This window comes from Carassius carassius, chromosome 40, assembly GCF_963082965.1.
Source record: "Carassius carassius chromosome 40, fCarCar2.1, whole genome shotgun sequence".
Lineage (NCBI taxonomy): Eukaryota > Metazoa > Chordata > Actinopteri > Cypriniformes > Cyprinidae > Carassius > Carassius carassius.
Genome location: NC_081794.1, coordinates 22,756,106 through 22,769,069, shown reverse-complemented (window position 1 = coordinate 22,769,069; position 12,964 = coordinate 22,756,106). Strand labels below are relative to the sequence as shown.

The 12,964-nt window shown below is 36.8% G+C and overlaps 1 protein-coding gene across 1 annotated transcript in view; it reads right to left on the bottom strand.

The window, feature by feature from the left end:
* Positions 1–12,964, bottom strand: part of si:ch73-127m5.1 (neurotrypsin) — a 37,501-nt gene that overhangs the window by 17,808 nt on the left and 6,729 nt on the right. The window contains exons 3-6 of the mRNA XM_059532677.1: positions 6,255–6,497; positions 4,258–4,396; positions 3,654–3,832; positions 1,079–1,226 (exon numbers count right to left, since the gene is read on the bottom strand). Coding sequence (XP_059388660.1) covers positions 1,079–1,226; positions 3,654–3,832; positions 4,258–4,396; positions 6,255–6,497 — 709 coding nt within the window. The remainder of the gene's footprint in view (positions 1–1,078; positions 1,227–3,653; positions 3,833–4,257; positions 4,397–6,254; positions 6,498–12,964) is intronic.

Below are 12,964 nucleotides of genomic sequence, written 5' to 3'. Positions count from 1 at the left end.
TGATTGCACAGATACTATTTAACCTTAACTGAGTTGGACAATAACATCACTGAATTCAGTGATGAACTGCCTTCAACTGAAAATTGAGTGTTTACTGTTGTCCTTTTGCACTGACACACTATTTTCCTATTTGGTCCTATAAAGCTGCTTTGCATAATTTATATTGTTAAAAGCGCTATATAAATAAAGGTCACTTGACTTAAGGTACATATGTAAATTAATATAATAATCTAACAGAGTCCTAAATATTATTTTGTTGCACCTATCTCTGGCCAAGATACCAGTGTTCCATCCCTACTCTTTTTTCAAGAAACGCAACTGGGATTTTTACAGACCCCCAGACAGTCATAACCTCAATTTAACATCTTATTAGAAATACAGCGCCTTTTTGCTGAACACTGTCCCCATCACTGTTGTAGGTCATTAGGACCAACAAAGAGCTCAGGGTGAGCAGCATCTGCTGGCCTCACTAACACCTCTTCAGCAGCAGCCTTAATCTTAAACTTCCCAGGTGTTCTCCCATCCAGGTGCTGACCAGCCTTAACCCCATTTTTATCGTCTGAGGAAATTCAGGAGGCCCTGGGAAGGACTGAGTACAGTCACACAAAAAGACATACACAGATAATGCTTACAACAGATTCGGTTTGAAAACTAATATGTTCTAACTATAACCGACAAACACATTATTCAGTTGCTTTAATGCTGCAGTAACTGAAGTCATGCATATCATCTCTGCAGAAGTGGCGCGAGGCTGCGCTCATGTGCCATCTCACAGTCTTTATTCTGTTACATTGACATGATAGAGATGGTGTATGAGAGCAAAAAATACAACAGCGCAAAATAAATAATTCAATCGTCCTCTCATCGAGATAAGAGCACTCAGGAATGAAAATACCTTACAAGAGACAAAATGTGCTACTGGTTCTTTAAAACCTTGCCAAGATATTTGCAAAAGGCATTTTAGAAAACATAGGAGTTCAAAGTATGATGTATTACTCTGAAACCATCCACTGTATATTTATGACAGGGTGTGTACAATGTGTATTTGATGTATTAGTTCTACATTGGACTCACTCACCCCAGTCCGAGCTGCCTGCAGACCACCTCAGCATCCATGTCATCCCACTGATCATCGCAAATGGTCCCCCAGCGCCCATCATGGAAGACCTCAACTCGTCCCTCAAAGTCCTCCTCCCCACCAACCAACCGCAGTGGCGGTCCATTACCTGAGCAAACAAACCAGGAATCATGACCCAAAGCCACAAACACGTAGTGTCATGTAGTGACAACCAAAATGTACTGCATGCAATACTCTCTCTCTCTCTCTCTCTCTCTCTCTCTCTCTGAGTGAGATAATCCAACAGTTCTTAACTAGTGGGTTGCAGGTCTTCTCTAATAGGACTGCAGATGGCAGTGAAGAAAAGTATGCAAATACAACTAACCATATAATTATGAATTGTTAGGGCATCAAAATAAAATCAGAACTTTTAGTTAATAAAAATAAAAGTATTATTATTACAGTATATTTTTTGACAGTATTTTTAATCAAATATCTTCACTCTTAATGAGCGCAAGGTACTCCTTTGAAAAACATTTCGAAATCTTACTCACCCCCAGACAAAAGTGTAAGTATATTTGCATATTGTTGGTTTCTATGCAATTATATAATTTTAATCATTATAATTATGTACAATGAACAATTGGTAATGTGTTGGCTCCTCAAAACCACGCACTACAATCAGATACATGCACAGTTGCTGGTAATATTTCATATATGAAAATAATAATTCATATCAGGAACACATTATATGCAGTACATCATATATATATATATATATATATATATATATATATATATATATATATATATATATATATATATATATATATATATATATATATATATATATATATATATATATATATATTATATATACATCATTTGCTGTCCTGGTAGCCCAGCAAAGTGCACATCTGTCCGTGTGTCCTCAGATTGTGTCTTCAATAAAGCTCTCAGCAGGCAATCATGAGTTCAGATGCCATTGATTTGCTTTTCAACCACTTTTCTAGTTTTTTTCCCCCCTATGTTACTTTCTACATAAGAAAGTATGGCTCCTTTGATTCCACCAAAGAAAGTATAAGCCCCCACTGAAATGTTTCATTAAAATTTCTAATCTCAGTAAGCACCAATTTAATAAGTCAATATGAATGGACAATATAAGCAGCAATAACGGGAATTTAAAGATAACATAAACATCCTCATGATGTTCCATCACACACCCTGTGGTTTTCTGTCCTAGTATTCATGTAGATTAGACATACTCAAATGATGTCGCTCGAGGGCCACTTTTAGAAAATGCAGAGTGAGAAGGGAATAAATAATAACGGCTTTAGAGTAAAATGTGCAGAAATAGACAATTACAGCAGCATCATAGTGTCACAAGTCATGAGCAGATCCAGACACTTCTTTACATCTTCAATGCTGTTTTTAGGGCAAAATCTAAGGTGGCCCAGTAATTTTGCTGTGCTAATTTTTGTGTGTTGGTTCCTTTGTGTTGTGCTAATTTTGTTGTGTTGAGTCTTGTTTCCAGTGTTTTTTGCCTTATTTGTAGTGTTGCGGCTTGTTTCCATTGTGTTTTGCTAATTTAGTTGTGTTGCAGCTTATTTCTGTTGTGTTATGCTAATTTAGTTGTGTTCCGGTTTGTTTCCATAGTGTTGTTTTGTTTTGTGGTGGCTTGGTTCCTTTGTGTTATGCTAAATTGCTAATTTAGTTGTGTTGCAGCTTTTTTCTGTTGTGTTGTGCTAATTTTGTTGTGTTCCGGCTTGTTTCCATTGTGTTGTTATGTTTTGTGGTGGCTTGATCCTTTGTGTTGTGCTAATTTAGCTGTGTTGCAGCTTATTTCTGTTGTGTTGTGCTAATTTCATTGTGGTGAGGCTTGTTTCCATTGTGCTGTGCTAATTTAGTTGTGCTGCAGCTTGTTTCCATTATGTTATGGAGATTTTGTTGAGTTGCGGCTTGTTTCTATTGTGTTGTGGAGATTACATTGTGTTTTGCACTACTGGGCCACTGTAAAAATCTGTAGAATTGTTTTGAATAGTCCACTTGAATCATCATTTGAATAGAGCTGAGAACAGTCTACTCTTATCAGCAGCTGAAAGCATAATAAAAAATTAAGGGGATTTGTTTATAGAATTTTATGAATCAATGATGGCATTATTTTGATACTGTAATGCGTTACGTCAAGATTATTAAAAAAAGAGTAATTGAACAGCTAAAACTGCAAATAAATGTAATTAAATTAGCAGGTTTTAAACCCAGTCTGCACTACAAGCAAACAACGAGGTGCAGCACGACACATCATGAAACAAGTCACTCATATTATAAGCACTTGTAGACAGCTTTGTTGATTATAATGGGAGCAATCTTAGTTGCGTATTGCGGCATTCACTTAGGATGCAGACACAGAGGCGGAAACTGAATTCTCGAAACCAGACTTGAAATAACCCTGATGATCTCTGTAAGCTATTTAAAATAACCTTTTCTGTTTCATGGCAGCTCGATGGTTTTGCAAGGGCATCTAGATGCAGGAGTGTTTATTTCACTTGTCACTTAAAAGGTCATTAGCTTCACTCTCAAAGAAAAGCACACTGACCTTCAGGTGGTGCGCACACCACTCCGGCCTCGTTTCCATGGTTACAGTCACTCGTAACAAACTTCCTGCTCCTGCACTCCAGCAGGGATTTCTCATCACCGCGGCAGCCGAGGCGGGCGTAGTGAAAAAGCCCGGAGCCGGGGCCAAAATATGAGTGCTGGAGAGCCGTGCCAATCTCACTGCAACAAACAGAAAGAAATATTAAGAAGTTATCTCTTTCACTATTCAGAGACGTGAGGCTTTCCACCCACTTTTAGATGATTTAACAAAGGCTAAATCAAAAATAGATATAGTAAAAATTAAGAGACTGTGAATTTTAATGAATCGCTTAAATTTACAAATCTAACCCTGCTTTGACCACACTGAGAGCCACAGATCCATAAATATCAGAAATATCAAAAATATTATCTGATACTCACAGACTGTCAAATAAAGTAAGGTTGAATTTTATCAAATTAATTACATTACTAATTACTCAAATTAATTGCAAATAAAAGCATAATTCAAACATCACCTTGTGTTTCAGTCGAAGCATCATTATTCACATTCTCTTTATACTAAATTAATATTTTAAATTGACAGCCCTTATTAGAAATAACCTTACCTCAGTCCAAGCTGTCGGCAAACCACACTGGCATCACGGTCTGTCCAGTGTGTGTCACAAACCGACCCCCACTGGCCATTCAGGTAGACCTCCAGTCGCCCACTCTTTGAGGATGAACCTCCCGCTAACCTTACTGCTCCTGAACAAGTGTGAGATAAATACATATGTGACCGAGGGACCACCAAACCAGTCTTAAGTGTCAGTTTTTTTAAATTGAGATTTATACATCATCTGAAAGCTGAATAAATAAGCTTTTCATTGATGTATGGTTTATTAGGACTGGACAATATTTGGCTGAGATATCTGAGGGTGCAAAAAATATAAATATTGAGAAAATCCCCTTTGAAGTTGTCCAGACGAAGTTTTTAGCAATGCATATTACTAATCAAAAATTAAGTTTTGATATTTTTATGGTTGGAAATTTACAAAATATCTTCATGAAACATGATTATTACTCAATATTCTAATGATTTTTGGCATAAAAGAAAAAGTTTGACCCATACAATGTATTTTTGGCTATTGCTACAAGTATACCCAGCGACTTAAGACTTATTATTAAGCTGTTGTTCTCAGTTATTCTTTTTAGTTTACTGAAATCTGTATGAATGAGGCCAGGGTAGTTGCTTACAGCACTCATCCAATAGACCACATCCAAGAAAACCCCTAAATAAACTTATTTACAACCAGCATTCTTATCTCCTCACTATTTTCTAAATTTGACTAAGAATTAACTGTAAATTATAAAATCTTACTGAAAAGACAAGGTCAGTTTTTTTATTCTTTACGGGAAGGATAGCAAAAATTGTGAGATTTTGATTTTTTTTTTTTATATAAAACTAACCAAAATAGCATGGTTCGTTCTGTATTTATATATAATTTTACCTTTCTGAGAACTGAATTTGAACATGGAAATTAACAGTACATCTTCTTTACAGAGATGTACCATACAGTTTTATTAGTGGTGCGATTAGTTTTTTCAGATCATTAGCATAAGCTCCTAAAATCAGAGGAAAATTATGATCCAAAACTTTGTTCTTATCAATTTATTCATGCCTCTAATCCCAGCCCTAAACCCAACAGTAATACGCGATTGGTTGATAACAGGAACAGAATGTTGATCCAGGAACATGTCCTACTTAACAAAGTCAAAGTCGCCTTTTGTCTCAACTGCAAGCCAAGATGCTTTTTACACAAGCTTCTTCTTTCTTTACGAATAAACCTTTTCTAATTTTCCTGAGATATACAGTATACAGAATATTCTTTACAAGAATGTCAACCATTGATTTCTAAATATAAATTTAATGCAAAACATTATTTCAAGAGATGGAAAAGAAAGTAGGACAACAGTACACAAAGAGGTATTAAAACACATATTTATCATCTGAATTTTCTAACATCTAAGGCTGTCTACCCACTAGCTGATTTTCAGTCATAAGCGCCTGTGTTTCTCTCTCTGCGGGAAGCGTTAACAGCCCCAGAGATTCAACTCCCTGATGAGTTAATGGATCTGACCCAAACTTTTTTCTCAGCAGACGCAAAGCCGCATATTGCAAACACTGAATGTGTTTTTCTAGAATTCTCAGACACTAAAATGAATAATATAAAACAGTGAGGGTTGTTTATTGAATGTACATTTTTTTCATTGACGCTGTACATGAATAATCCACAGCGAAACCTGAAGGGATTCAAACGCTAGAAGTGAAATGCTGTTACTTCTGTTGTTATTTTGGCGAGTTTTACATTGTTTTGCCAAAACAATCTAAGACAGGAAACTGTAGATTGCTCTTCATACCACAGATTATCAGTGATTGTGATAGATCTCACAGAGAAAATTAATAAAAATAAAATTAAATAAAAGCTGCTTTGACTTGGCAAGCGGGATGCCGCTTTAAGGAATATTATAAAACAATGATATGATACAAAATATCTATAATACTCTTTGAATTAACTCACTAGTTGAACATAGCAGACTTTTAATAAAATGTCGTAGTACTCACCTTGGTGGCAGTCGCAGTAGGCCCAGCCAATGGCCCCTGAGCTCTGTCTGAAAAAGCACCATGGGTTGGACTCACGGTCAGGATTTCGACAAAAATTGTGCTCTCCAAGACCCCTGCCTGGATACTGCTGCATGTAATCTGGGAATTCGGTCCACTTTAGACAGGGTGAACCCGAGTCGGTCTGAGAAACGGTGCCATTGTAATAACCCAGCTCAGTGAAGCCCTCGGAGCAGGACAGAGGAACTGAGGGGGGGCAGAAAAAAGATTTTATACTGTGCATAAATCCAATTTAGTTTTTTAATCCCATCTTGAAGGCTGACTGTTCACACTGGCATTTTTCAAGTGATGATGTCTGATTCATTTATTCAGACAGTGGTCAATATCTATCTACATCTACAGTGTGAGTCAGCATGATGCCAAGATAATTTCTCATTCAACAACCAAAAAGAAACAGTCAGTGTGGAAATAAAACAACAGATAAGGGAAAATTATGTCCATCATGACATCTTGTTGTGATGCTGAACTAGAGAAGAGTACACATGAGTACATGAGGTGGAAAAGAGAACACGAGTGACAATTTGATGTATTTACAATTAAATGTATTCAAAACCACTGATTCCACTCATTCACTACTCACAATAAAGTGAATGTTACATATTCTATGGATAAAATATTATATTATTATAAATTTTAAACATAAATATATATATATATATATATATAAATAAAAAAAAGAAACCTTTTTAAGTTTAGTTCCAAGAGTGCTCACTATCTACCAAAACCCCCTTTTGTCATTAAAGTCCAAAATAATAATCCCTGTTGTATAAATTGCCAATCAGCTGCAGATCCGGCCTTTCAATATGGCTTTTCTGCCAGTATCTTGTATCTAACTGTGGCCCTTTTGTTTATCTCTCCGGAACACTCAACTGGGCCTCTACATCGCCTCCGAAGCCATGAGCACTGATTCCTCACAGCCCTGGGCCGGAGAGTTAAAAGAGAGAGAAAGTGGACATCTGGATCCCTCTTTCAACCTTCTTTTCCAGCATAAAGGATGAGGGATTAGACAAGGCTAATGGTTCCCATAATGTTTGCAAAATGCTAAAATGGAAACTTCTCTTAATGTATTCTCTAACGTTTGCGTCACCAAGAAGAAATGCTTTTTAAAAAAAACCTGGAAAACTTTTGAATGTTCAGAAAACATTCTGAAATAATGAAATAAATAATCCATTCCACGTTACTTTCTAAAAAATGCTGGGTTGTTTCAACCCAATGTTGTGTCACTAACCTAGCTGTTGGGTTACAATTTTACATTACATTTTTAACCCAAAAGTTAGGTTAGTCCATATTTGTTACAAAGTTGGGTTGAAACAACCCAACATTTTTTCAGAGTGTACAGCTGGTTAAGCCCATTTGCAAGACCATATACACCAATCACTATGCCACTGTGTTTTTGGATACGCACTGTCTCAAATTTGAGATTAAATGATTATTTTCTACAACACACTTCAACACAAAACCTCTTGTTTTAAAGCGGATGCATCAACACATGCATTTTGGACAACCTCTAAACGTGAAGTGGTATACCTCTGAATATTACATTTACATTTTTACATTTATTCATTTAGCAGACGCTTTTATCCAAAGCGACTTACAGATGAAGACAGTGGAAGCAATCAAAAACAACAAAAAGAGCAATGATATATAAGTGCTATAACAAGTCTCAGTTAGGTTAACACAGTACACCTAGCATGGGATTTTAAATAATATAAGTGAGTGAAAAAAAAAAAAAAAAAAGTGAAGTGAGTGAAGTGACATTCAGCCAAGTATGGTGACCCATACTCAGAATTTGTGCTCTGCATTTAACCCATCCGAAATGCACACACACAGAGCCGTGAACACACACACACACACTGTGAGCACACACCCGGAGCAGTGGGCAGCCATTTATGCTACGGCGCCCGGGGAGCAGTTGGGGGTTCGATGCCTTGCTCAAGGGCACCTAAGTCGTGGTATTGAAGGTGGAGAGAGAACTGTACATTCACTCCCCCCACCCACAATTCCTGCCGGCCCGGGACTCGAACTCACAACCTTTCGATTGGGAGTCCGACTCTCTAACCATTAGGCCACGACTTCCCCGTGGCCTAATGAAATAAAACTATTTATTTATATATAATAAATAAAAAGAAAACAGATAGAATAAAAAATAAAAATAAAAAAGAATAGAGCAAGCTAGTTAGAGGTCTTTGCACATACACACACACATACATATAGAATTGCATAATAAATGAAAAGAAAATAGAATATAAAAAGATTAGAAAGGTAGTTAGATTTTTTTAAGAATATAATTAGAATAGTGAGGGTTAAAGTTAGAGGGTCAAATAAAGATGGAAGAGATGTGTTTTAAGCCGATTCTTGAAGATGGCTAAGGACTCAGCTGCTCGGATTGAGTTGGGGAGTTCATTCCACCAGAAGGGAACATTTAACTTTAAAGTCCGTAAAAGTGACTTTGTGCTTCTTTGGGATGGCACAATCAAGCGACGTTCACTTGCAGAACGCAAGCTTCTAGAGGGCACATAAGTCTGAAGTAACAAATTTAGGTAAATGGGTGCAGAGCCAGTGGTAGTTTTGTAGGCAAACATCAATGCCTTAAATTTTATGCGAGCAGCTATTGGAAGCCAGTGCAAATTGATGAACAGAGGTGTGACATGTATTCTTTTTGGCTCATTAAAAATTAATCTTGCTGCTGCATTCTGAATTAATTGTAAAGGTTTGATAGAATTGGCTGGAAGAGCTGCCAAGAGGGCAATGCAATAGTCCAGCCTGGACAGAACAAGAGCTTGAACAAGGAGTTGTGCAGCATGATCCGAAAGAAAGGGCTTGATCTTCTTGATTTTGAATAAAGCAAATCTGCAGGATCGGACAGTTTTAGCAGTGTTTAGCAAAATCCTAGTAAAGACAAAAGTAATTCAGAAAGCATCTTAACCCTTAAAAGGGGTCTTAAGGTCAAACTTGTTAAGAGCACCGACGAGGACTTTTAAGAGGCTTAAGAGTTTCTTTAGCAGAGGAGAAAATGGCAGAAAGACGAAGAGGCAGAAGAAATGTGTTGCAGACAATGGATGACAGTGAGTTAATAAGACGCTATAGATTAGATCATGCAGGGATCATGTTTGTGACTGATCTTATTAGAGACGTGCTAACATCTCCGACACAGCACAGAAATGCCATAGCGCCAGAAATTAAAGTAATCACTACATTACGATATTTGGCAACTGGCAAAATGAAACAATGCAATCGTGATGATTTGGGTCTGTCACAAACTTCTGTAAGCAGAGTGATCACACAAACAATTACAACACTTTCAAAACATCTATTGTGTCGCAGTTCATTTAGTTTCCACTGGACATTCCTACCTTGCAGGCTCAAAAAACTGCATTTATGAATATAGCAGGCTTATAGGTGCACACAAGCAGGGGGAATGAACCGTTAATAGTTTGTGCTATACGCTCCCATGTCTGCTTCTTGTCTCTTGCTGTGACAACGGGCCAGAATTTTCCTTTAAGAATGGCCTTGTGTTCATCCACTAACTGGGCTAACAGTAAACACTGTTCCTCTGTCCAGTTTGGCTTTCTCACCCTTCTTGGTTTTGATTCCATGTTTGATACATTAAAACCAACATTCAAACCGCCACTTAAATAGGACAGCAATCACTGTAATTGGAAAGAGTGGAACAATTTTTATCATTCTAAGCCAATCAAATACCTTATAGGAAATTAAAAGGATGGTAAATAAAAAAGGATTTATATACACACATATAATGTGTGTATGTGTGTATGTGTGTGTGTGTGTGTGTGTGTGTGTGTGTGAGAGAGAGAGAACGGTCAAATAGGAAAAATTACACATGTAAATTCAAAGTGAGAATTAGAATAGACCCTATACTTAAAATCACTCTTTTTTTCTTTCTTGGACAACCAACCAATCACAGTCTTCAAAAGATTGTGTCATACATAGCAACGGGGTCAACCCCGCCTCCTCACTAAGATTAAAGTTTTTGTCTTTTCCTTACTCAGAGTTGCTCTCAGATCGGTCCCGAATCGCTCTTAAGCTAAGACTCCTACGTGAAAGTTTTAAACTAAATTAAGAGTTTTTTGAGAGGATTCTTAGAATCTTTATGAATACGGGCCCAGGATTTTTTAAATAATGAGATTTAATTGTCGGCAGGGCTACTCAACAATGCAAAAAATAAACAAATAAATAAATAAAATAAAATAATTTTTATACAGCTGTTATTTTCACAATGCATAGTGTTCAAAGAAGAGTTTATTACAAACCCCCCCCCCCCCAGTGAGCAGCTAAATGCAGCAGTGAAAAGAAAAATCACTAAGATGATACTTAAGCGCATAAGGAAAAAAAAAGAATAAATGATTGTAAAAGTAAACAGAAGTCCTCACACGATTATGCCTGAATCATACATACAGTAGCAGGATGGAAAATCAGAGGCTGGTCTTCTTCCAGAATTCAAACTCGATTATGTTAACTCAATTTTGGGGTTGTAGCACAGTGAAAATCAGGATCAAATTGCATTTCTCCCATAACAACATCATACACGCTGTGAATGGCTAGATAATGTGTCGGAAAGATAATTAGTGGAGCTCTTCTAAACTTTTGAACAGTGTGAACAACTTTACTTTGCTGTAGGGGGCCTTGAGCGTTTGAGTTTAGCACTGTGCTGATGCATCTCTCGCCGGATGACTGAACACACGGTGGGGAAGAGAGCAGAACTATGGGAAGCACTCATGGAGAGTTTAGATGGTGAGGTCCATATGGACTGTGAAATGCTGCAGACATTGCACAAAAAAAGCCTCTGAGAGATGTCAGCAGATTTTCCATGTTTGTCTGCAATTTGTGAGGAACTTTGTTGGACCCAAAGACAGTCAGGGAAGGATGGAGAGGCTGTGATCTTTTGCTTTTCATAATCCCCACAATTCCTTAATCCCAGAATCCAGCAATACATGACTCAGCAGAATGTCATTCCCAGCCTGTCACCAGAAAGCCCTGTAGATATGAAGGGTCCTCAACCTTCCATTTGCCTTTGAAAACACATCACTGACAGTAAAAAGAACAGGCTGTTAATCACAGTCATGGCTGGCATGTTTGCAGTCTTCGTTGTCTGCATACTCATACGACAGCACTTTCTGAGCCAGGCTGTCTGCATTCAAGCGATATCAGAAAAACATACATTACCAGGGAACAGTGCGTGTAAGAGCAGCAGTAGATTGATGTCTCCATCTGCAAGCTCAGACAGACCCACTGCAATCAGGGCAGAGCTGAATTAGACATATTAAAACAGGATGACAGAGAGTGCTCTCAGAAAGAGTTGTGCCAACCTCAGGGAAATCGTTCTTTGCGTTTCTGCTTAATTGGATGCATAAAGATGTGTGGGCAGGAAAAGCCATAATGCTGTCGATAAAGTGTCTGGAACAAACTGAAAAATATTTCACCCATAGAGAGTGCCACAGAATAAAATTATTTTGTCTTATTTTACAGTAAAGTATCTAAATGTCCTTTTAAACAAGTTTTATTTACTTGAAGCAAAATTGTGTCAGATAATCAGATTGGTTCTCAAAGAATATTTCCTTAATAAGGTTATTTTCTTAACCCGTCTTGTTTTAAGCATAATTTATATAAAAAAAAAAAATACAGAATACAGTAAAAATGTACAATAACATTACAATTTACAATACCTGCCGTTTATTTAATTTTTTAAAATATAATTTATTCCTGTGTTGGCAAAGTTAAATTTTTAGCATCCATTACTCCAGTTTTCACTGTCACATGCATTCTCATGCAAATACATGAAATCACGTTACATGCATTTACATCTCGATGGGACTATGCTGGTAAAATAAAAGATAGATAAAATAAAAAATCATGATTCTATCTTCAGAAATAATTGTAATATGCAGGACTGGTGCTCAAGACACGTTTCTAAATATTATCAATGCTGAAAACAGCGGTTTAATATTGTAATTGTAATACATTTCTTCCAAGATTCTTTGATCTAGCTTATCTAATTTATCTTTATTTTTATCAAGTAAATAGAAATTAGACCATAAATGTAATCTATTAAAGTTATTTTTTATTTTTTTATAAACATTACAATCGTCTTCATTTATGTTGCTGCTTTTGTTGGTTATGATGCAGTTTTAATGTGATGACATTAAGAAACATTTGATGTTATTGACTTTCAGCCTGCACAATAGGTGCCATATCTGATACTGTTTTTCGAACATATTGTGCATTTTTATGCTTTTTATTCTTTTTTACAACCCCCTGGTCATGATAAACTGACAAATCTCCATTATGATTCTTTAAAAACCATTCTTCAACAGAAAGAAACAACATTACGGGTTTGGAACGATATAAGGATGAGTAAATAATGATAGCATTAACTATCCCTTTAGGACTGATATATTCGTCTGACATTTAAATCCTTTCATAAAATAGAACAGAGGAGATAGACATCTTCTGCATGATGGAATAGTACATTTGGTGATAAAAAGAAGCAGAGAGAATTTTAACAGGAATGACAGGGAAGGTCAGGGTAATAAAAGAGTGTAAAACAGAAGAGTCAGAGCATCAGGACCAGCACCAGGAGCCAGCAATGCTTACTCAGCAAAGGCTCAGGCATTTCGATCCCATTCCATTACGAT